This window comes from Lutzomyia longipalpis, chromosome 1 (assembly GCF_024334085.1).
Source record: "Lutzomyia longipalpis isolate SR_M1_2022 chromosome 1, ASM2433408v1".
In the NCBI taxonomy this organism is placed as follows: domain Eukaryota; kingdom Metazoa; phylum Arthropoda; class Insecta; order Diptera; family Psychodidae; genus Lutzomyia; species Lutzomyia longipalpis.
In genome coordinates this window covers 16,999,943-17,020,277 of record NC_074707.1, presented here as the reverse complement: position 1 = coordinate 17,020,277, position 20,335 = coordinate 16,999,943, and the positions used below count along the sequence as shown (strand labels likewise).

The window sequence follows — 20,335 nt, the reverse complement described above, 5'->3', positions numbered from 1 at the left end:
TGGGAATGAACAGATCCTTCATATTCCTTAATTGGATAGCCTTGAGTGTGAACAGGTTTTCCAATAGGTTTTTCCGCTTCATACTCAGGTAATTTAGCAGGGACCGGTTTATATTCAGGCTGATGATGAGTAGGAACACTTGATGGATGCGATCCATGTTCCTTAATTGGAAGACCGTGAGTTGAAGAAGGATGAGAATGAACAGATCCTTCATATTCCTTAACTGGATAGCCTTGAGTGTGAACAGGTTTTCCAATAGGTTTTTCCGCTTCATACTCAGGTAATTTAGCAGGGACCGGTTTATATTCAGGCTGATGATGAGCAGGAACACTTGCAATCACCTTTGATGGTTGTGATCCATGTTCCTTAATTGGAAGACCATGCGTTGAAGAAGGATGAGAATGAACAGATCCTTCATATTCCTTAACTGGATAGCCTTGAGTGTGAACAGGCTTCACAATAGGTTTTTCCGCTTCATACTCAGGTAATTTAGCAGGGGCCGGTTTATATTCAGGCTGATGATGGGCAGGAGCACTTGATGGATGTGATCCATGTTCCTTAATTGGAAGACCATGCGTAGAGGAAGGATGTGAGTGAACAGATCCCTCATATTCTTTAACTGGATAGCCCTGAGTGTGAACAGGTTTTCCAATAGGTTTTAACGCTTCATACTCAGGTAATTTAGCAGGAGCTGGTTTGTATTCGGGCTGATGTTGAGCAGGAACACTTGCAATCACCTTTGATGGTTGTGATCCATGTTCCTTAATTGGAAGACCATGCGTTGAAGAAGGATGAGAATGAACAGATCCTTCATATTCCTTAACTGGATAGCCTTGAGTGTGAACAGGCTTCACAATAGGTTTTTCCGCTTCATACTCAGGTAATTTAGCAGGGGCCGGTTTATATTCAGGCTGATGATGGGCAGGAGCACTTGATGGATGTGATCCATGTTCCTTAATTGGAAGACCATGCGTAGAGGAAGGATGTGAGTGAACAGATCCCTCATATTCTTTAACTGGATAGCCCTGAGTGTGAACAGGTTTTCCAATAGGTTTTAACGCTTCATACTCAGGTAATTTAGCAGGAGCTGGTTTGTATTCGGGCTGATGTTGAGCAGGAACACTTGCAATCACCTTTGATGGTTGTGATCCATGTTCCTTAATTGGAAGACCATGCGTTGAAGAAGGATGAGAATGAACAGATCCTTCATATTCCTTAACTGGATAGCCTTGAGTGTGAACAGGCTTCACAATAGGTTTTTCCGCTTCATACTCAGGTAATTTAGCAGGAGCTGGCTTATATTCAGGCTGATGATGGGCAGGAACACTTGATGGATGTGATCCATGTTCCTTAATTGGGAGACCGTGAGTTGAAGAAGGATGTGAGTGAACAGATCCTTCATACTCCTTGACGGGATAACCCTGATGAGTGTGAACAGGTTTTCCAATAGGTTTTTCTGCTTCATACTCAGGTAATTTAACAGGAACTGGTTTATGGATTGATTCATGTTCCTTTACAGGATAACTTACAACTGGAGCCGGCTTACTAATTGGCTTTTCCATTTCATACTCCGGTAGTTTTGCAGGAGTTGGTTTGTACTCTGGTTGGTGATGAGCAGGGGCACTTGCAATTATTTTTGAATGAGATGAACCATGTTCCTTAATTGGAAGACTGTGAGATGAAGAGGGGTGTGATTTAATGGATCCTTCATATTCCTTAATTGGTAAACCATGAGTATGAACAGGCTTTACTAAGGGTTTTTCCGCTTCATATTCCGGTAATTTAGCAGGAACTGGCTTATGAACTGGTAGTGGCTTCTCTACTTCGTATTCAGGTAATTTAGCAGGAATTGGTTTATGAATAGGAACAGTTTCCACTGTTTTAGGGAGTTGTGAACCATGTTCCTTGAAAGGTAATCCATGTGAAGGAGATGGAACCGAATGAACTGAACTTCCATGTTCTTTTACTGGATAACTTGCTACTGGTACTGGTTTTTCCGCTTCATATTCTGGCAATTTTGCTGACGCTGGTCTATGGATTGGTGCATGTTCCTTAACAGGATAGCTTACAACTGGTGTAGGCTTACCTAAGGGTTTTTCCACTTCATACTCTGGTAATTTGGCGGGAACTGGCTTATGAATTGGTAAAGGTTTCTCTACTTCATATTCAGGTAATTTAGCAGGAGTTGATTTATGAATTGGCACGGTTTCCACAGTTTTGGGTGAATGTGAACCATGCTCTTTCAGAGGCAATCCATGTGGTGAAGATGGAACTGTGTGAACTGAACCTCCATGTTCTTTTACTGGGTAGCCTACAACTGGTACATGCTTACCTACTGGTTTTTCCATTTCATATTCAGGTAACTTTGCAGGTTCTAAATTATGTACCCCATGGAGTGCCGGGCCACTAGTTATAATGCTAGATTTATGGTCCTTAATTGGCACTACAGATGGATGATGTTCATACGTTGGATGTGGTATGGAAACATGTTCCTTGGAAGGATAACTATCAATGTGTGTTTTTGGCATGTCGTAGCTCTTATCCTTTGAAAACTCAATTAAACTTGCCAGATAACTTATTTTGTGCAGAATATCATCAACATCTTTCTGTTTCACACAATCAGCACATCCACATTCTGGGTGGTGGATGTTTTCAATCTCAGATTGAATTTGCTTCACTAAGTAGCCTAGCTTTCCTGTTCTACTTCCATCTTCGTGGACACCTTCACAACTTGGTTTTCCATCGATGATCGTGAATAAGACTGAGACTGGAACTCTCTTCTGACGAATGAGTTCCGATAGATCACGATTTCCATCTTCCTGAATATTTTCATCGTTTATCCTGAAGAATTAATTTGAATTTAGTGCACAAATTAAATAAAATTAAATAACACTTCACATGAATTATGGTAATTTAACTGACCTATCAGAGGCAACACCAGCATCACTTTCGGCTATATTACTTCCGATTAATCCCAGAATAATCAACAAATAGAGCACTTCTTTCATTTTCTTGTATAGAACCTTTGCACGTATCCAGATGTGGAATAACAAGAAGTTACCCAATGGACTTAAATATATAGCCACTAAAAAGCTAACTCAAGATTTTTCTCACTTGTTGTACATTTGGGGCATTTTGTATGCATACATTCTTCGCACTTTCGCTGCAATTGTGGAATTTCTTCACAACATTTTTTCTTATGCTGTGGTGTAAATTCAAACAACAACCAAGGACTGTATAGCATAGGATACCCCATGGGCCCCGTGGTGACATTGCTCTTCTGAAACATTTTTATTTATCTCTGGCTAAAATAAATATAATGGAGAAAACATTAAATAAAAGACTGTTGTACATTTCTTTTCGTGTATTTTTTGAACTTGAATTTTATTTTAATCTCCTAAAAATTACTATGAACAACAAAGATGCGTTTCTTTGATTGTTTTGTCGGACTCTTTAGATAATATTTTGATTTGATGTAGTCCAACACGGCTTCTCTCGTTCGTTCCTGTCTCTCATACTCTGACTGACTATGTCTGAAATCATATTCTGTATTTATCCGGTGAATTATTTCTAATTCTTTATCGCCGAAATTGTGATCTGTTTTAGTCCAGGTATGTTCCGGTGTTGAGTAGAGCTTATCAATGAGTTTCATTACATCGGGGGGTGGTTGTTTGTACTGCACCTCATACGGAAGGTCCTTGTGATGCTGAGATGATACATAATCGACAAAGTAGTGTGGGGAAGTGGGTTGAGCTGGTTGAGGGGGTGGTGCAAAGGGATTCGTATCCCATTTCATTGATGCATAAGTAGCCATTGGACTCTGTTTTATTTCGCGATCCCAAATAGACGATGCTCCTGCGTATTTCCCATTCAAGAGTTCTTCTGATTCCATTGATGTGATTTTCTTGCTACTCGAGAGGTATTCCATGGAGTCACCGGCAAAAAATCTTCCACTCAGTTCAGGTGAATATTCGGGATCTTTTTTGAGGTATTCAAAGGGATTCTCCGGTACTGTCTTAGGAGGCTCTGGTTCTTTAGGAGGCTCCACTTTTGAAGGCTCTTCGTGTTCTGTAGGCAGTTTCGGAGGATCTACTGGGATATATGAGTGTACTGGAGGTTTTTCTATCACAGGGGGCATTACTGGTGGACCTTCTACAACAGGAGGCTGTTTAGGAGGCTGTGCTGGTGGTTTTGGGGGTTTTCTCATTGAAGTGGGACTTTTCTTGGAAGCCGATGATTTCGATTTGCATGGGCAAGCTTTAACAAAGAGCTCTGATCCTTTTTTTGGAGATTCTAATTTACCCTCTGGCAAACTCAAATATGTGGGATCATCCTTTCCGCATTTATCGTTCTCCACAGTAAGAACGATCGAAAGAGGATCTCTCTTCTGCCGCACAGCATCATCTTCCAGCCAATCCTCATAATCTCTAAAAATTAAAAGTATTCCTAATTCCTTCTTCGAGATAATTTTACTTAATTAAAAACTTACACATCAAATGGAAATAAATCACTGAAAACATCCTCTGCAATCCGAAATCCTTGAACGTTCACCACAAGCCACAGCAACAGGAAGAACTTCATCCTCATCAACGTTTTCTTTTTCAGCTCAACTTCCACATTCACCTTTCAACCAAATGAATCACTTGGAGAGGAAATCACCAACTTATATCCCCAAAATGTATTTAGCAACATTTTTGCCATTTTTGAGATAATTAGAAAATATTATTTCCGTATTTTCCCGTAGAATCACGTGTGTGAGAAAAATATTTTCAAGGGAAATTTAGAGAAAAATATTTTTATTTTTACTCACCTTCACACATTCAATACATAAGAGACATCTTCACGCTTTCCCTCACCTTTTCACTTTTGTATTTTAAGTAATTTTTTAATAAATCAGGAAAATATAAGGAAAAGTTTTTAAGGAAATTGGGAAAATTTTTAAGAATAACAATTGGTAGGTTTTTTTCGTTTATTCAAAATTCCATTATTGACAACATTGACAGCGGACTGACAGCAAACTGACAGACAACTTTCCCGGCGTGGTCGCGCGCCTTAATTATTTATCAATTTTCTTAGATTTTGTAAGGATTTTTTCAATTGTTCCGCAACATGGAGCTCACACTGAAGTCCAGTGTCTCATTTGTAAATCGTCTTCAGGAAGAACAAAGTTCAGAAAGCAATGAACAAGGTAGGAAAAGAGATGGGAATTCTTTGCAATTGCATTCAATGGCTTCATTTTTGGCAGAAGATAATTTGACCGGCATCTGCAGGAATGGGAGGCTCTGCTGGAAAGCCCAAGGCCCCATCCTGGAAGTTACTGCCGTGGGAACGGGAGCCAAAGTCTCAGGTTACAATTTCCAGCATACGTTGAGGTGAGAAACTGAAGGGAAGAGAAGTCAGGGAAGGTTGAAAACTAATTGCTTTTTCGGGATGTTTTCAGGTCGCTAACCTTGAGTATCACATGTGTGGCGGAAGTGGATGTTCCGGAAATCCAAACAGCAGTTTTGGCCGTTGGTTTTGAGACATCTGCCTTCGATGGGGTGATCTGCTTGTACTCTGTCCAAGGATCACGCCCGCTGCAATTCATTAGCATCAATGATGGCATTGCCAGCTGTACACAGGTCCAAGTGGGGTATTTTAGCAATATTCTGGGTGCTTACGATGGATGCCTGGCCGTGGGAACGTCATCGGGGAAGTTGGCTCTTGTAAATCTCAATTTTCTTGGCTTCCGCACGAGTATGTTTGCCCTCAATCAGCACATCTTGAGCCACGTAGAGCCACTTCCGTGTACAATTATGGACGCAGAAGCACCCCTGGAGAGTATGCAGAGAGCTCTCAATCACGCCATGCGAGGAAAGACATTTTTTGGCGTAGAAATCTCTGTGGATGATTCATCGGCAATTATCTCACTTTTGGATCTTCCGGACGTTGCAATGTTGGCCACAGGATGTGCCGATGGGTCTCTTGTGTTGTACAACCTGCAGAAATTGGAGGGAATCCACAAAGCCTACCCGCCAAAGAGCAATTGTCCGCTAATGAAGCTGGCCTTTATGGAGCCTGCTGACGATCCTCGTGGTCATGTCTACATTTGGGCTCTACACTCCTGGTCCAAACTTCCCATTGCTGTGATGCACTCCGTTACAATTGGTGAGGATGTTGATGAACGGAATTCAACAGTTCTGAAGTATTTCAAATCCAGCCGACCCTGCCTAACTATGCCAAACTACAGTGAAAACCTTCATCCGCTTGATTGTCAGACTTTTAGCCGACAACTAACTCCGGAGGACCCCATTACGAGCATTTGTATGCTGTCGTGGGGCTCCGTAGATGGCGGTGGACAGATTTTAGTATTTGACCTCAATCAGTGGTACAAGGAGCAGTTGCCGGACTACGCAGAGTGGCACGAGGGCAGTACATTCCTCGCCATCTTTCCCGTTACCACCGGGCAGCTGTGCAATGTGTGGCTCGATGAGAGCACTGTGACGGCATTTAACAGCATTCAGCGCCCCGAAGAGCATTTCTATCCCAACTCCCTCACATTTGACTGCATCTGCGTCACGGAAACAGGCTGTGATCGATACCATTGGCCGGGATTGCAGAATAGAGCCCTTGAGAACTTCATGGCTTATGGGCCAAAGGCAATTTTGGACCCAGATCAGTGCTATCGCGAAATGCTGGCGGCTGTCCTCCTGCCACAATTCACAGAGTTCAATCACAAAGAGAATTCCTCCATCACAGCAAAGCGAGATCTTCTACTCTCCATTGCACTGGAGTACAACTGTGTGGGAATCCTTCGGGAATGTGCCAAAATTTGGGCTGATGGAAGTCACCTTGGGCGTCAGCCGTTCGAGGGGCTTTCCCTGTCAACGCTGACAGAGTGGATTTGGCAGCGTGTGGGTGCTGTTCAGGAGTGCTGCGAGAAGCTCTGTGAATGTCTCTTTGATCTTTCCGGACGCAGCCTCGATGCACACGGAACAAAGACTCTCGCCCACTGTACACGACAGCTGAGACTACTTGCGGAACTCCTTGAGATTATTGTGACTTTCTGTGCGGAGTACATTCCCCAGGATGTCCAGGAAACGCTCTCGGAGCAACTGAGATCAATGCAAAAGTCCGCGGATTATCACGAAGTACTCCAGTGGCTGTTCAATATGGGCCTCCTGCCTGAGGGTCAGTGGAATTCATCTCCCAAATCCCTGACGCTGTCATCGTACAGTCAGGAAACAATTGACGCCATTCCGTATCCCTATACAATCCTCAAGGACTTCTATGACAAGCAGCGAATGGGATTTCACAGTTTCACACGGAAAGGAAGCTTCCACACGGGAGATTGCTCGTGTAGCCTCCTCTACATTGACACATTCATCGAGAGGGAATGCAGTGGCGCCATGCTGAGAAATCTGTGGCGCAAAAGTGGTGGGAATGGTCTCTATCCGCCAACATCGCTGCAGTCAATGATTAAAATTTTCCGTTTAACTGATTTTCCCGTGGAGAATAAGTATGCGTTGTGTATGTACCTCCTGCTGGACTTGGATATGACAATGAAGAATGAGGAGAAGTATGCTGGGATCATTAGGAATCTCATCAAATTCCCGGCTGTCTTTAAGATGAATACAAGTCTCATTAAGACAACTCAAGCTTTCTGGAAGCTCGATCATGGGGATCTTGAGGTGATTTATTTTCATTTTTATTTGCTTTTGAAGACTAATGATTTTTTTTTTGCTTCAGGGCGCTCTGGAGGATTTAGTGTCACCACTGGGGCAGGATAAGCATCTCTCACAGTGGCAGATGGAGCTTCTAATTGAATGTCTCCTCGCTCAAGACAATTTAGGACTGGCTTTGCGTGCTCTTCAAGCTCCAGGCCCGCCAATTTCACCTCTCCTCGAGATGCGAACCCTCCTGTCCAATAAACTAGTCTGCGAAGCATTTCAGTTGCAAAAAAGTCGCGGAGATCCCACACTTCTACGTCATTTCTTCACCATGTGCTGGGAAATGAAGCTGATGGGCAAAATTCTCAATCTTGCCCTCACTGAGGCAGATGGGGAAGTTCTTGGGGAATTTCTGCGGGAAGTTGATTGCAATTTAGCGTCTAATTTGCAATTCACCTACCTTCTGCAGCGTTCAAAGTACATGGAGGCACTGAAACTTGTGGCAGAACTGCAGAGGAAGCAAATGTGTCAGGGGAATGTTGATACGGAAACTGTGGGACTCGTAATGGATGCCTACAATTCCACAATGACCCCAAGCGTACGGGATTTATCGCAAATGTTCTTTCAGCAGCACAGAAAATTCCCACCACATTCAAAGGACCCCGTGCCATTGAGTAGCAATCTCATAAAGCAGAAACGCAGCCTCAGCGGTGGGATCTATCAGAAGTCAGCAGCTGCTGTGGAGAATGCAACACTGTCGTGGCTCTTTCAGGCAAAGTCAACTAATCAATTGACAAGTGCCCCATTTGTGCGGAAACCCATCCAGGAATTCCTCCTGAGGCCCGAGAGTAAGATGGTGTACGCGAGAGCAATTGATAGCACACAGAAGAGGAAGATTGAGAAGGAATCTCCAGCAAAGGAGGAAGAATTTGGTGGTGTGAAGAAGAAATATCGCTTCGATGATCCCACGCGTCATCTCACACCCTTCCCGCAGAAGACACGAGCTCATCAGTTTGACAGTGATCTTCATCAGCAAGTTAGCAAACTCCAGGAGACAATTAAAACGCAAAACAGCACAATTTTCTCCCAGACTTCCCTCAAGTTCTTCGATGTGGATTCACCGGCACAAACTCAAACCAATTTCATGGTGCAGGACATTCAGGGAGAGCCACAAGATGAGCCAATGGATGAATCGGACATGGATAGGTCTCCAATGAAGGGAACATCCTTCCTAGGAGCAACTCCACGTCCATCCTTGCGCGAAACTAGTCCCGTAAGCAAAGAACGCTCTCAACAAGACTCCTCAATTGACGAATACTTCTCACCGGCATCCTCGAGGAATAATTCGAAATTATTTGATTCCCCCAAAGGAAGAAGATCCCTCAGAGATCTCTCTCCAAGTCCCCACAAAATACAAGAAGAAGTTAAGAGCTCAGTTGAGCTTCTTGTCAGTAGTGCTGAAGCTACAGAAGAAAAACTTCTCCCTCCATCTGAGCCTGTGCTTTGTGAACTTCCGGAGGATACAAGTCAAAAGGAAAACAACGCAGAAGAGACTCCCAATGAAGCACAAACGACATCTTTCGAAATTGTCGAAGGTAAATTCCCAAAAAACAGTAAAAATAAGATTTTCTTTTATTAATAATTTTTCTTATTTTCTTTTAGTTTCTGAATCAGCTTATTTGCCAGCAAAACATTCTCTGCCAGACATGAGTATCCCTGCAATTGTGGTGACATGTGAGGATGATCAAGAGGAAGCAGATGTTCTGGCATCAGATACCTCAAAGGATTCCTTGAAGATAGTTGAGGAAGAAGTATCGGAATGCAGTGAAGTTGATGTAGAAGAACAAGATAAAGAAGTTGAAAGGGAGGAAGATGATCAGGATGAAGAGGAGCAGGAAAGTGAGGATGAAGAAGAAGTTCAACGACCAGCAAAGAGGATGCTCCTGAATCCGGCTGTTCTTGCGCAAAAGATGAAGTCTCGCGAGGCAAGTGTGAGCTCGTCGGAAGAGGTTGAAGATGAAAATATTGAAGTTGAAGGAGATGAAGAAGAAGAAGATGGGGATGAAGAAGAAGTTGAGGAGGAAGAAGATGATGAAGAAGAGGAGAGTGGATCAGAAGAGAGTGATGAAGAGGCGGAGAGAGCTGGAAGGACATACAAGTTTTTTCATGAAAATGATGATAAGCTAGAGAAGGAAGAAGAAGATGACGAGGATGACGAAGAGGAGGAAGCTGAAGACGATGGGGCGGAAGATGAAGAGATTGAAATTGAAGAAGATGAGGAAGAACGTATAAATGAGTCAAGGATACCACCTCGAAAGCCAATAGTTAGTAATGAAGTAATTGATATCCTGGACAGTTCAGATGATGAAGTTCCAACTCCGCAGGAAGTCAAGCCAGTCGCTGCAGTGCTTCCAAGTTTAATGAGGAAGAAATCTGTGATGCTGGATATAGGAATTGATGTGTCTCCCCTGAAGAACTCACCACTAAGACAGCCTGGACCATCAAAGGTTACTTCTGATGATCTCTATGGGAATCTGGAGATTCAGGAGGACTCTCAGTATGGCAATGATGAGCTGAATGATGCTCTGATGTTTGAACAATCATCTGCAACACAGGGAGAACCAGATGAAGCGATGGAAGTCACAGAAATGGAAGAGAGTGAGCATAACAAAGGTGCTCTCATGACTACAGTGTTCTCTCACGAAGCAGCTACTTTTGAAGTGAGAGAACTCGATGAGCCAATGGAGGAAGATGAGCAAGAATCCGTGGAAATTCACAATAAGGCAGCACTCATGACGACAGTCTTTTCCCATGAGATTGAGCACACTGATGAACCATCAGCAGTGGATGTTCTCAATACAGGAGCCATCATTTCAACAGTTTATCCTGGAGAAGAAGTTCCTGCAAATATCTTCCACTCAGATCCACCATCCATGGCGGAAGAATCCAGTCTGAATGTGATGGAGAAAGGAATCATCTACGACGAGGGGGATGATGCTGAAATTTCTTTTAAATCCTGTGATGAATCTTTCAGTAAGTCAAATGAGAAAATTGATTTACAAACTGAAAATGACGTCAAGGAACCTTCCGCGGATCAGCAAGTCACTGAGGTGATCAAGGCTCAAGAAGAGATCCAAGAAAATTTCCAGGAATCCAGAGAACAAGATGAAAAAGAACCGAAATTATCTGAAGCTCAGCAAATTCCGGATGCAAAGATAGAGGAATCCTCTGAAGTTGATCACGTTGCTGCAATGCCCCAAAAATCTACAGAAGAATCTCTCACAACAGATGCAGCTCCATCTAATAATCCTCCTGCTCTTGAATCAGAGAAAATTTCTTCATCTTCTGCTGAACAAGAACCTCCCAAAGAATTGATTGAGAGCACAACTGAGGCTGATTCACATGAAAATGAAAGCCAAGAAGAGAGGCAGGAAGTTGTGGAAATTATTCCTCCACCCAAGTTTGCCTATTTAACAACGGACACACATCCTGATAAAGAGGAGGCTCAAGAAGTTCCTACAGAAGAGAAACCTGGAGAAAATGTTTTGAAAGAAAATGAAAATAAATCGAAGGAAATTGAAGAAAAAACTTCTCATCAAATCGAAGAAAGCACTGAAGTGAGAAAAAACAAAAGCAAATCTGCAAAAGGAATTAAGAGATCCGCATCTACTGAAGATCAGCAATCAGCAGGAGTGCCCAAAAGGATAACTAGAGCTACATCCGTGCCTAAGATGTCGACAATTGAGGAGGAGAACCTCATGGAGATGGAAGAGAAGACTCCAGCGAAGAAGAGAAGAAATTCCCGAGCTGCATCTGAGGCAAAAGATACTCCGCGCCCCATGGGAATGCTCACAAGACGTAAATCTATGCTTCTGGAGAATTCTGAGAATGAGGGTACACCAACTCCGAAGGCTCGAATTACGCAAAGACGTTCAAGCGTCCTGGTAGAAGAGCGAGAAGCAACACCACGCTCAACAAGAGCTCGTTCAAAGCCATTGGAAATTCTTCCGGAGACAAAGAACACACCCAGGAAGCGTCGGGCACAGAGTGAAGATCCCCAGGAGGGTAAGGATGCTGCTCAGGCATCACGGCAGACGCGATCACGCTCTACTACGCCGCTGCCGATGTCTCCGGTTCCGGAAGAGGATACTCCAAAGACAAAGAAGAGGCCTCGTTCACGATTGGCCTCCACATCTTCCGTGGATGTTGCTGATGGGGATACCCCATCAAAGAATCTTCGCAGCAGGAAGCGCTCAGTGGATGAGAGTTCAGTCGATGATGCAAAATCAGAGAGAAGCTTTGTGGGGAGAAAGTCTCGCAACATTAGGGGTGCATCGAAGCCACCAGTGGAGCCTGATATTCAGGAAGAGGAGACTGAGGAGGCGAGTCTTGCTTATTCAGAGACACGACGTCTGACCCGAAGCCAGCTAGCTGTTCTCGAGAAGGTCTCCAAGGGAACCAAGGCTACTGAACCCAAAGCTCCAAAACGTGCCAAACGGGCTAGTCGTGCTGATGAGAGCAGTGACCATGAGTCAGTGATGAGTGAGAAATCAACACCGGAATCCATTAAATCCAAGGGAAGTCGTACTTCCAAGTCAACCAGGGGCAAGAGAGGAATGAGTGTTGAGGTAAAGAACTTTTTTTCTTAAAAAGCTTTTTCACAGAATTTTCCTAAATTTTTCTTCTTCATCTTTCCAGTCAACAAGTAGTGCTGGAAGCAAGACTCGAGGACGACGAGGCAAAGCTACAGCCACCACTGATACTTCTCCCGCAAAGGAGGACAATGCGCCAGGAAGGAATCTGAGGAAGAAGAAATAAGTTTCTGACTTTCAATTACTTTCATTCATCGTTCTCTAAATTTTTCGTTTTCTTATTTAATTTTGGAATATTTCCCAAATTGAACTTTTTTGTTCGCACATTGTTAAAACTTCCGTTGAGAGACATTTGAAATAAACTGGAAATTCAAAAAATGTTCGTTACTTCCAGTTTCCCACGAGGGCTCTGGGAAATTTCCACGAAAAATTATACACGTGAAAAATTAATTTATTTTAGTCCAATAAATCAGGTAATTTCCCAAGCAATTTTCCTTGTGAAAAGTGTGTCAGTTGCTGGTTGAGTGCTCCGCGGGGAAATCTGTAGAGTTAGTGGGGTGAAAAGGGGGCCACAAAAGGCTTTGTCGGATCAATTAATTTTTTTTGCACCAATTTGGGCTTGCAAAATCGATTGGAATTTTTTTTCGTTGCTCCCAATTGGGATTTGGGAGTTTTCCACGGTGCTACGTGGGGATTTCTTGGTATTGCCTGAAGAATAATTAGAGCGTGAAGGGATTGCGAGTGATTGTACAGCGTGGAAAGGCACAAAGGGGAATCCTAACCTAACATTTCTTTTCATTTCTCTCTTCCGGGAATTTTCCACAGCCAACTAGGTGTGTAAATTGTGTTAAGAATGCCGTCTGAAGCAAAGAAACGCGAGGCGCAGCGGAAGAAGGAGGCGGCGAAGAATCGCCAAAAGGCCGGGGCTGGGAATGCCGAGAAGAAGGAACCCACGCCGAATGGGAGCACATCGAATGGAACGACGACGGCGGTGACGGAAATGACGGAGGAGGAACGTCTGTGCGCCAAGTTGGATGAGGAGGCACGCATTAGTGCAGATGCAAGAGCCTGCACGGGCACAATGGCCCTCCATCCGCGTTCCAGGGATATCAAGCTAGCCAATTTCTCTATAACATTCTTTGGCTGTGAATTGCTGCAGGATACCATGCTGGAGCTCAACTGTGGCCGTCGCTATGGGATTATCGGGCTCAATGGATGCGGAAAGTCGTCGCTGCTGTCTGTCCTGGGGAATCGTGAAGTACCCATCCCGGAGCACATTGATATTTTCCATTTGACACGCGAAATTCCCGCCAGCACCAAGTCCGCCCTGCAGTGTGTAATGGAAGTGGACGAGGAGCGTATAAAGCTGGAGAAATTGGCCGAAGATCTTGCCCAGTGCGAGGATGATGAATCCCAGGAACAACTAATGGATGTCTACGATCGTCTCGATGATATGTCAGCAGATCAAGCGGAAGCAAAGGCCGCCCGTATCCTCCATGGTTTGGGCTTCACGAAGGAAATGCAGCAGAAGCAGGCAAAGGACTTTTCCGGAGGATGGCGCATGCGGATTGCCCTGGCGAGGGCTCTCTACGTCAAGCCGCATCTCCTTCTGCTTGACGAGCCTACAAATCACTTGGATCTGGATGCTTGTGTGTGGCTCGAGGAGGAACTCAAGTCCTACAAGCGAATTCTCATGCTAATCTCCCACTCGCAGGACTTTCTCAATGGCGTCTGCACCAACATCATTCACATGACGAAGAAGCGACTAAAGTATTACACGGGCAACTACGAGGCATTCGTGAAGACGCGCATGGAACTGCTGGAGAATCAGATGAAGCAGTACAACTGGGAGCAGGATCAGATTGCGCACATGAAGAACTACATTGCACGCTTTGGGCACGGATCGGCCAAGTTGGCGCGTCAGGCGCAATCGAAGGAGAAGACACTGGCTAAGATGGTGGCACAGGGACTCACGGAACGCGTGGTGGACGACAAGACGCTCAACTTCTACTTCCCATCGTGCGGCAAGATCCCGCCGCCTGTGATTATGGTGCAGAATGTTAGCTTCCGCTACAGCGACACATCGCCCTACATCTACAAGAATCTGGAATTTGGTATTGATCTGGACACGCGGATTGCCCTTGTGGGGCCCAATGGGGCGGGCAAGAGTACGCTGCTGAAGCTCCTCTATGGGGATCTCGTGCCCACGGCTGGGATGATCCGGAAGAATTCCCATTTGCGCATTGCGCGGTACCATCAACATCTGCACGAGTTGCTGGATTTGGATCTCAGCCCATTGGAGTACATGATGAAGGCCTTTCCGGAGATGAAGGAACGCGAGGAGATGCGCAAGATTATTGGGCGCTACGGACTCACAGGGCGTCAGCAGATCTGCCCAATGCGGCAGCTGTCGGACGGGCAGCGGTGCCGAGTTGTGTTTGCCTGGTTGGCCTGGCAGTCACCCCATATGCTCCTCCTTGACGAACCTACCAATCATCTGGACATGGAGACTATTGATGCCCTTGCGGATGCCATCAATGACTTTGAGGGTGGCATGGTGCTCGTTAGTCACGATTTCCGCCTCATCAATCAGGTTTGTTTCTCTACTCTGAATAATCTTTCCTTGATTAGCTTCAAACATTTATGCCTTTTTTGCCCTTCATCAGGTGGCCGAAGAGATTTGGGTGTGTGAAAACTCAACTGTGACCAAGTGGAAGGGCAACATCTTGGACTACAAGGATCATCTCAAGTCCAAGATTACCTCCGATGGCGCTAAACGCGAAGGAGGCGGCACCCGGAAGAAGTAAACAGGGAGGAGGGTAAAACATCCGCCGGGGGACATGGTGGTTTCTCTCACAAATTATTGCACATAATATTCTCTATTTTACAATAATATTATATTAACTATCCTTAGTAGATTTCAACCAGTTTCCAGGACATAGCAGAGTAAAAGAAAATGTGTATTTATTTGAAATAGCGCGAGCATGTTCAATAAATTCCGCTTGGAGTTCCAGAGTCCCAAAACAGAGATTTTCTCTTCTCTTTTCCTCTTTCAATCGTGCGCGCCAAGAGATCACAGGGAGATGAATAATTTAGAAGCTTATGAGTTCCCCAAGGCCTCAGGAAACAAGGTACTTCCGTCCAAATAGTTGTGCTTTCTTGTCAAACGTTGCCGACCGAATGGGAGTATTCTTGGCGTAGAAGGGATTCATTGAGTGCTTAATGTAGGTCTCGTACATCTCCATGAAGAATGTCTTGATCCCCTCGTCATTCCTGGTGTCGTGTACCATGATGAAGCGCATATGGCTGGCCGTGACGAAGGCAGACACGAACCATTGATTGAATTTATCAATTGATTTGATGTACATGTTGTTTGTCTTCCATTTGTGCTCATCCACAAGATCCAGGGCAGCATGGGCGATGAATTGATTCAAGTGTCGATGATCCTCCTTCTGTAGGAATGTAAAAATAGTCTCATTTATTCACATCTTCTGGGCTCAAACTCCCAATTCTTCTGACCTTTTGCTCTTTATTGGAATTTGCAAACTCCATCTCGAATACGGGATTATCATTGTGACCCACAATTGCAAAATAGTAGTTGCAGGACATTTTTTCTCGTCAAGAATTCACCGAAGAGAACGAAAATTATTGAAAAATTCCAAACTTCCTGGCCAGAATTTTGACACTTTGGGACAATCACAAAAACATGTCCCAAAAAGTCTTCAAAAAAAAGTGACAGATAACGGTTTTTCGCAGCTGAGGCAATGTTTTATTTTGCATTATTTTTGTAAAATTAAAATTTGAGTAAATTAAAAGCAGATAAATGTGGCGTACTCCGCGTAGTTCCGTTCCAGTGAGTGGGAGACACGTACGCAGGAAGTTCAGAAAGTACGATGCCCTCGTAAATTCCCTGAAATCATCCACGAAAAAAACTGATGGTGCAAGGAAGCAGAAGAAAGTTATCAATTTTCTGGCAATTCAAGAGGTTTGAGCACAAAAACAGATCAATCTCAGGCAGAAGAAGAGATAAACATGAGCAGGATATTTAATTTTCAGGTCCATAATTTGAAAAACTTTTGGAACATTGACTACGAGAGGGATTTCTTTGAAGCACTGAAGGGAGCCGAGATGAGAAATCGTCCGGATATTGAATTGCCGGATTTCTCGGATATGCCCAATCTGAAGGAGCTGCGATCATGTTTGCTGTTGCTACAGAAGCACATAGCACAGCATGAGAGTATGAGTCGGAATGCCCTCCATTTGGGCGTTTACTTGTTTGACATTTTCATCAGCACCGTTAATGCTTCCGTTGTGAATATGTACTTTGTGGCCGGAGTTTGCCTCTTTCTGGCCTCCAAGCTTGAGGACACAGACAGCCTGGCATCCACAATTAGTACCTTTGACACATATTTGAATCTCAAGGAACCCACACGGCATGTGGACTACATCAAGACGGAATTCAATCTCATGAAGATGATGGATTTCAAGCTAACAATCCCAACTGCCGTCACATTTGTGGATTACTTCATTTGTGCCGTTGTCTCTCCGCAAGATTTCACCGCGGACAATGCTGGAATTTTTGGTACCTATGAGGCATTCCTCGAAAATGCCCATATGTCCGTTCTGAATCTCCTCGATGGCACTCTGGATGACCCAGCGCTCGTTCAGGAAGTCCCATCGAAAGTTGCAGCAGCGTGTATACTCATTACACGCACAAATCTCCGCCTCTGCTCTGTGTGGCCAGAGAAACTCGTCGAAATGACAAGGTACTCAGTGTCTGAGATTGTCCTTTGTGCATCGAGAGTCGTGAATGCCAATGAAAAATCCAACCCTCTGCGGAAGCCGGAATTTTACTCCCCAGATTCCGGCTATAGCACCACCATGGCCAGTTCTCCGGCAGATGATAGCGATCTCTCCCTCGAATCCGATGATTCTCGCGATGAATCAATGTCTGTGGATGAATAAATCAACCACTCATCCCATCGAATTAAATATTAAATACAAATTTCAGTGAAGTTGATCCTTTTGATGAGGAAATTATTAAAGAAAAGAATTTTTCTTGATAAAAATCAAAATTTTATTTTTATTTCAAATCACCCGCGAATTATTCCGCGGCACATCAGAATCATCCTTGTGTATTCCGCGGAGAAAAGGGAAATAGAGAGCGGTGATTTCTTATGGGGGGCGCTAATGAGAAAAAAAAGTGAAGTGAAATTTTTTGGTAAAATTAGTGCAATAAATAGGGTGTGATATGATTATGGAGAGGAAAATCAAATTAAAGACTCTCAATAGTCACATCACATGCAAAATATGTCGTGGGTACTTCATCGATGCCACCACAGTCACGGAATGCCTCCACACTTGTAAGTGTCACAAGGAGGGTCTCATATTTATGTACTTTTCCACTCTATTCACCCGCAATTTCCCCCTGAATTTACTTGTTTCCCCCACAATGATTCCCGGGGAGTATTTACCAAGTCTCCGAAGGTGCGGAAGTGGGTAGAATTTGTGTGAAAAGTACAATAACAATTTGTTATTGAGGTTATGTTTAGTAAGGATCCTGTGAATTGTGCAATCAGTGATGTTTTTTCTTTCTAAAAGTCTGCAAGAGTTGCCTGGTGAAGCATCTGGAGGAGAACAACACATGCCCCACCTGTGGCAATGTCATCCATCAGTCACACCCACTGCAGTACATCAGTTTCGATCGTACAATGCAAGATATTGTGTACAAATTGGTTCCCAGTCTTCAGGACAGTGAGTAGTCCCCAACTCTTTTGGGTCTCTTGAAATACCCCAAAGGAATTCACTTAAATGTTATCTCTCAATGTGCAGATGAGATGCGACGAGAGAGGGAGTTCTACAAAGCCAGGAACCTCCCGTGCCCAAAAGACCTGCCACAGAATCACGAATTGGAAGAAAGTGGGGCAGATAAGCTGAATGAGGCGCACGCCGAATCGGACTACCATCGGCAGGATGAGCAAGTGAACGTGTGCTTAGAGTGCATTAGTAACAATTTGAAAAATCTCAAGAGGCGCTTCATCCGATGCAGCTCCCAAGCAACCATAACGCACCTCAAGAAGTTTGTGGCCAAAAAGGTGTTGAATGGAATGGATAAATACAGAGAGGTGAGTTCTTTTCGCCAGGGGGGAGGCTTTTTGTGGATGATTTTCAGCAATTTTTCTTGCCCCAATAGGTGGATATTCTGTGCAATGATGAACTCCTGGGGAAGGATCATACCCTCAAATTTGTCTATGTGACAAGGTGGCGGTTTCGGGATCCCCCATTGCGATTGCAGTACAGACCTAGGATAGAGCTGTAGAGTACACACACAACTGCCCTCTTCCCCAGACTTAACAAAAAAAACTGTATAGGCTAAAGAAAACCCATCACGTCCCTCCATAGATCTCATGACCCGCCACCCAATGGCAAACCCATAAATCCCACCCACTCTCCAAGATGCATTTACCTACACTCCTTGTCAAGCTATCCAGCGTGTTATCGTCTCTCTTTTTTTACAGAAGATTTATCAAGAGAATTGTGAGTAAAAGAGTTTTGTGTCCTTTTAGGATAAAGAACTTTAAAGTTTTCTAGGTGATTAAGCCAAAGTTACTAAAAAAAAATGTCTTTTGAACCTTCTGTACAGGCAAAAGTTCAATGATCACATCATTGTGTAAACTTTGTGAGAGAAAGAACAGTCAAAATGCGAAAAATTGTTTTTATGATTCACTAAAGGTTTTGAATTATCGGATTACGATTAGGGGAATGTGGCCCAATTCTGAGCTCATACAGCCTTTTTTTCAATCCGATATTACTTAAAACTGATAAAACTTTAAGTGTAGAAAGTTACGGGAGTGAAAAGAGCATTAAATGGGCTTGAAAATGGTACCTACTAAATTTAAGAATATTGCTTTTTATTTTAAACCATTTTTTTGTTGGTCTGCGCCGTCTGTGCGGACCTTTTGAGGTCAGAATTGGGTCACGTTCCCCTATGATTTAAGGAAAATATCTTGCAAGGATTAATTTCAATTAGAGCGATATTAAGAATAATTTTCCGTAATCTGAAGAACCTAAATTACCCTAAAAGATTGAATCTTTAAGGAACTTGTAGACAAGTTAACCCAGATATGTCCAAGATTTTTTAGGTCTGACTTTAGAACGAAGAGAAAACTTAATTCTTAACCAATGTTCTTAAAGTTTTGCACAAGAAGTTCAAGAACTCTTCTTTTAATCGAATTAATCTATTTTCGTGAAATTCAAAGTAGCAAACAAGCTCTCGAGTTTACTAAATTTAGTACAAAATAAGTATATCTGAGTTAAAAATCTAATCAAGTTCTTCTACTCATAATTTTTGTGAAATATTCTGTAAAAAAAAGAAAAGAATAAACACGGCTCATGCACCTTCAAAGACACCTTCCCTACCTAATCCAATCCATCCTCAAAGCTCCCAAATTGTACATTTATGAATAGTATACATATATCTTTATTATTCTCCTTATATATTATTATATGAATTTATATTATGATAAATTTTTCAAGTATTCGTGCTCCTAAATTGTGTCCAAGTAAAGAAGAATTTTTTTTGTGAATAATTTCTTCATTTTAAGATAGTTAAAAAAAAAGAATCACAGCTAAAAAAGAACAATATGGAGGGTTTTTATCGTGTTAAGACTTTCTTTTTCTCTGTAAACTAGTGCTGTAAGAGAACCTTAAAGAAAAAAAAACAAACTACACTCTTCTTGGAGCAGAGAAGTAAATAATAAAATAATTTTAATATAATTGAAATGATGAGTAACACAATATCAAAGATTTTTTGTGGTTTTGTGTCTGATCCCGTCAAGAAAACGTACATAAAAATATATATTATTGTTCGATTTAGTGCAAGAAGATTGATTGAAAAGAATGGATTTTTTCAATGTTTTAGCAGAGAGAAATACAAACATTTTCTTTTCTCGGGTTATTTTGTAGGAAAAATAAATTATTTTATGGAGAAATTTCAAGTAAAGATTAAGGAATAAATTTTTATTCGTACACATCTTTTGTATTTTATTTTTTAATAAGAACAGTAGCTTTTTTAAAGATCAACTAGACCTGATG

General features: G+C 43.0%; 6 protein-coding genes across 9 annotated transcripts; 4 read left to right on the top strand and 2 right to left on the bottom strand.

Annotated features, from left to right (window-relative positions):
* Positions 1 to 3,353: 3,353 nt before the first annotated feature.
* LOC129793807 (uncharacterized) lies at positions 3,354 to 4,965 on the bottom strand. The gene is made up of 3 exons (XM_055834189.1): positions 4,811 to 4,965; positions 4,490 to 4,662; positions 3,354 to 4,427 (listed from the first exon to the last, which is right to left on the bottom strand). Exons 2-3 carry the CDS (start codon positions 4,585 to 4,587, stop codon positions 3,398 to 3,400), a joined length of 1,128 nt encoding a protein of 375 aa, XP_055690164.1. The 5' UTR covers positions 4,588 to 4,662; positions 4,811 to 4,965; the 3' UTR covers positions 3,354 to 3,397.
* Positions 4,966 to 5,005: 40 nt separating this feature from the next.
* Positions 5,006 to 12,561, top strand: LOC129793720 (protein ELYS homolog). Of its 3 annotated transcripts, none has more exons than XM_055833965.1 (6): positions 5,006 to 5,188; positions 5,249 to 5,372; positions 5,441 to 7,670; positions 7,729 to 9,244; positions 9,312 to 12,277; positions 12,348 to 12,561. In XM_055833965.1, the coding sequence occupies exons 1-6, from the start codon at positions 5,110 to 5,112 to the stop codon at positions 12,465 to 12,467; spliced, it is 7,035 nt and encodes a 2,344-aa protein (XP_055689940.1). In that variant the 5' UTR covers positions 5,006 to 5,109; the 3' UTR covers positions 12,468 to 12,561. The 3 variants fall into 3 exon arrangements, with proteins under 3 accessions (XP_055689940.1, XP_055689931.1, XP_055689949.1); XM_055833956.1 differs by having other exon boundaries at positions 5,246 to 5,372; XM_055833974.1 differs by having other exon boundaries at positions 5,037 to 5,188; positions 5,246 to 5,372; positions 9,312 to 12,254.
* Positions 12,562 to 12,623: 62 nt separating this feature from the next.
* LOC129793771 (ATP-binding cassette sub-family F member 2) lies at positions 12,624 to 15,265 on the top strand. Of its 2 annotated transcripts, none has more exons than XM_055834088.1 (3): positions 12,624 to 12,714; positions 13,067 to 14,834; positions 14,908 to 15,265. In XM_055834088.1, the coding sequence occupies exons 2-3, from the start codon at positions 13,095 to 13,097 to the stop codon at positions 15,046 to 15,048; spliced, it is 1,881 nt and encodes a 626-aa protein (XP_055690063.1). In that variant the 5' UTR covers positions 12,624 to 12,714; positions 13,067 to 13,094; the 3' UTR covers positions 15,049 to 15,265. The 2 variants fall into 2 exon arrangements, with proteins under 2 accessions (XP_055690063.1, XP_055690072.1); XM_055834097.1 differs by lacking the exon at positions 12,624 to 12,714 and adding an exon at positions 12,780 to 12,942.
* On the bottom strand, positions 15,189 to 15,934 carry LOC129793935 (probable trafficking protein particle complex subunit 2). Its single transcript, XM_055834469.1, has 2 exons — positions 15,761 to 15,934; positions 15,189 to 15,693 (listed from the first exon to the last, which is right to left on the bottom strand). Exons 1-2 carry the CDS (start codon positions 15,848 to 15,850, stop codon positions 15,361 to 15,363), a joined length of 423 nt encoding a protein of 140 aa, XP_055690444.1. The 5' UTR covers positions 15,851 to 15,934; the 3' UTR covers positions 15,189 to 15,360.
* Positions 15,935 to 15,964: 30 nt separating this feature from the next.
* On the top strand, positions 15,965 to 17,316 carry LOC129793813 (cyclin-J-like). The gene is made up of 2 exons (XM_055834203.1): positions 15,965 to 16,226; positions 16,298 to 17,316. The coding sequence occupies exons 1-2, from the start codon at positions 16,065 to 16,067 to the stop codon at positions 17,204 to 17,206; spliced, it is 1,071 nt and encodes a 356-aa protein (XP_055690178.1). The 5' UTR covers positions 15,965 to 16,064; the 3' UTR covers positions 17,207 to 17,316.
* A 76-nt stretch (positions 17,317 to 17,392) lies between these two features.
* LOC129793898 (polycomb group RING finger protein 3) lies at positions 17,393 to 20,271 on the top strand. Its single transcript, XM_055834393.1, has 4 exons — positions 17,393 to 17,604; positions 17,843 to 17,995; positions 18,074 to 18,366; positions 18,435 to 20,271. Exons 1-4 carry the CDS (start codon positions 17,493 to 17,495, stop codon positions 18,558 to 18,560), a joined length of 684 nt encoding a protein of 227 aa, XP_055690368.1. The 5' UTR covers positions 17,393 to 17,492; the 3' UTR covers positions 18,561 to 20,271.
* The last annotated feature ends 64 nt before the right edge of the window (positions 20,272 to 20,335 follow it).

Coding starts and splice junctions, on each gene's coding strand:
- LOC129793807 (XM_055834189.1), bottom strand. CDS start 4,587: ATGAGGATGAAGTTCTTCCTGTTGCTGTGGCTTGTGGTGAACGTTCAA. Junction 4,428..4,489: donor GATTTATTTCCATTTGATGT/GTAAGTTTTTAA, acceptor TTTAATTTTTAG/AGATTATGAGGATTGGCTGG.
- LOC129793720 (XM_055833956.1), top strand. CDS start 5,110: ATGGAGCTCACACTGAAGTCCAGTGTCTCATTTGTAAATCGTCTTCAG. Junction 5,189..5,245: donor TTCAGAAAGCAATGAACAAG/GTAGGAAAAGAG, acceptor CATTTTTGGCAG/AAGATAATTTGACCGGCATC. Junction 12,278..12,347: donor AGAGAGGAATGAGTGTTGAG/GTAAAGAACTTT, acceptor TCATCTTTCCAG/TCAACAAGTAGTGCTGGAAG.
- LOC129793771 (XM_055834088.1), top strand. CDS start 13,095: ATGCCGTCTGAAGCAAAGAAACGCGAGGCGCAGCGGAAGAAGGAGGCG. Junction 14,835..14,907: donor ATTTCCGCCTCATCAATCAG/GTTTGTTTCTCT, acceptor GCCCTTCATCAG/GTGGCCGAAGAGATTTGGGT.
- LOC129793935 (XM_055834469.1), bottom strand. CDS start 15,850: ATGTCCTGCAACTACTATTTTGCAATTGTGGGTCACAATGATAATCCC. Junction 15,694..15,760: donor ATTCCAATAAAGAGCAAAAG/GTCAGAAGAATT, acceptor ACATTCCTACAG/AAGGAGGATCATCGACACTT.
- LOC129793813 (XM_055834203.1), top strand. CDS start 16,065: ATGTGGCGTACTCCGCGTAGTTCCGTTCCAGTGAGTGGGAGACACGTA. Junction 16,227..16,297: donor ATTTTCTGGCAATTCAAGAG/GTTTGAGCACAA, acceptor TTTAATTTTCAG/GTCCATAATTTGAAAAACTT.
- LOC129793898 (XM_055834393.1), top strand. CDS start 17,493: ATGATTATGGAGAGGAAAATCAAATTAAAGACTCTCAATAGTCACATC. Junction 17,605..17,842: donor CACGGAATGCCTCCACACTT/GTAAGTGTCACA, acceptor TCTTTCTAAAAG/TCTGCAAGAGTTGCCTGGTG. Junction 18,367..18,434: donor GAATGGATAAATACAGAGAG/GTGAGTTCTTTT, acceptor TTGCCCCAATAG/GTGGATATTCTGTGCAATGA.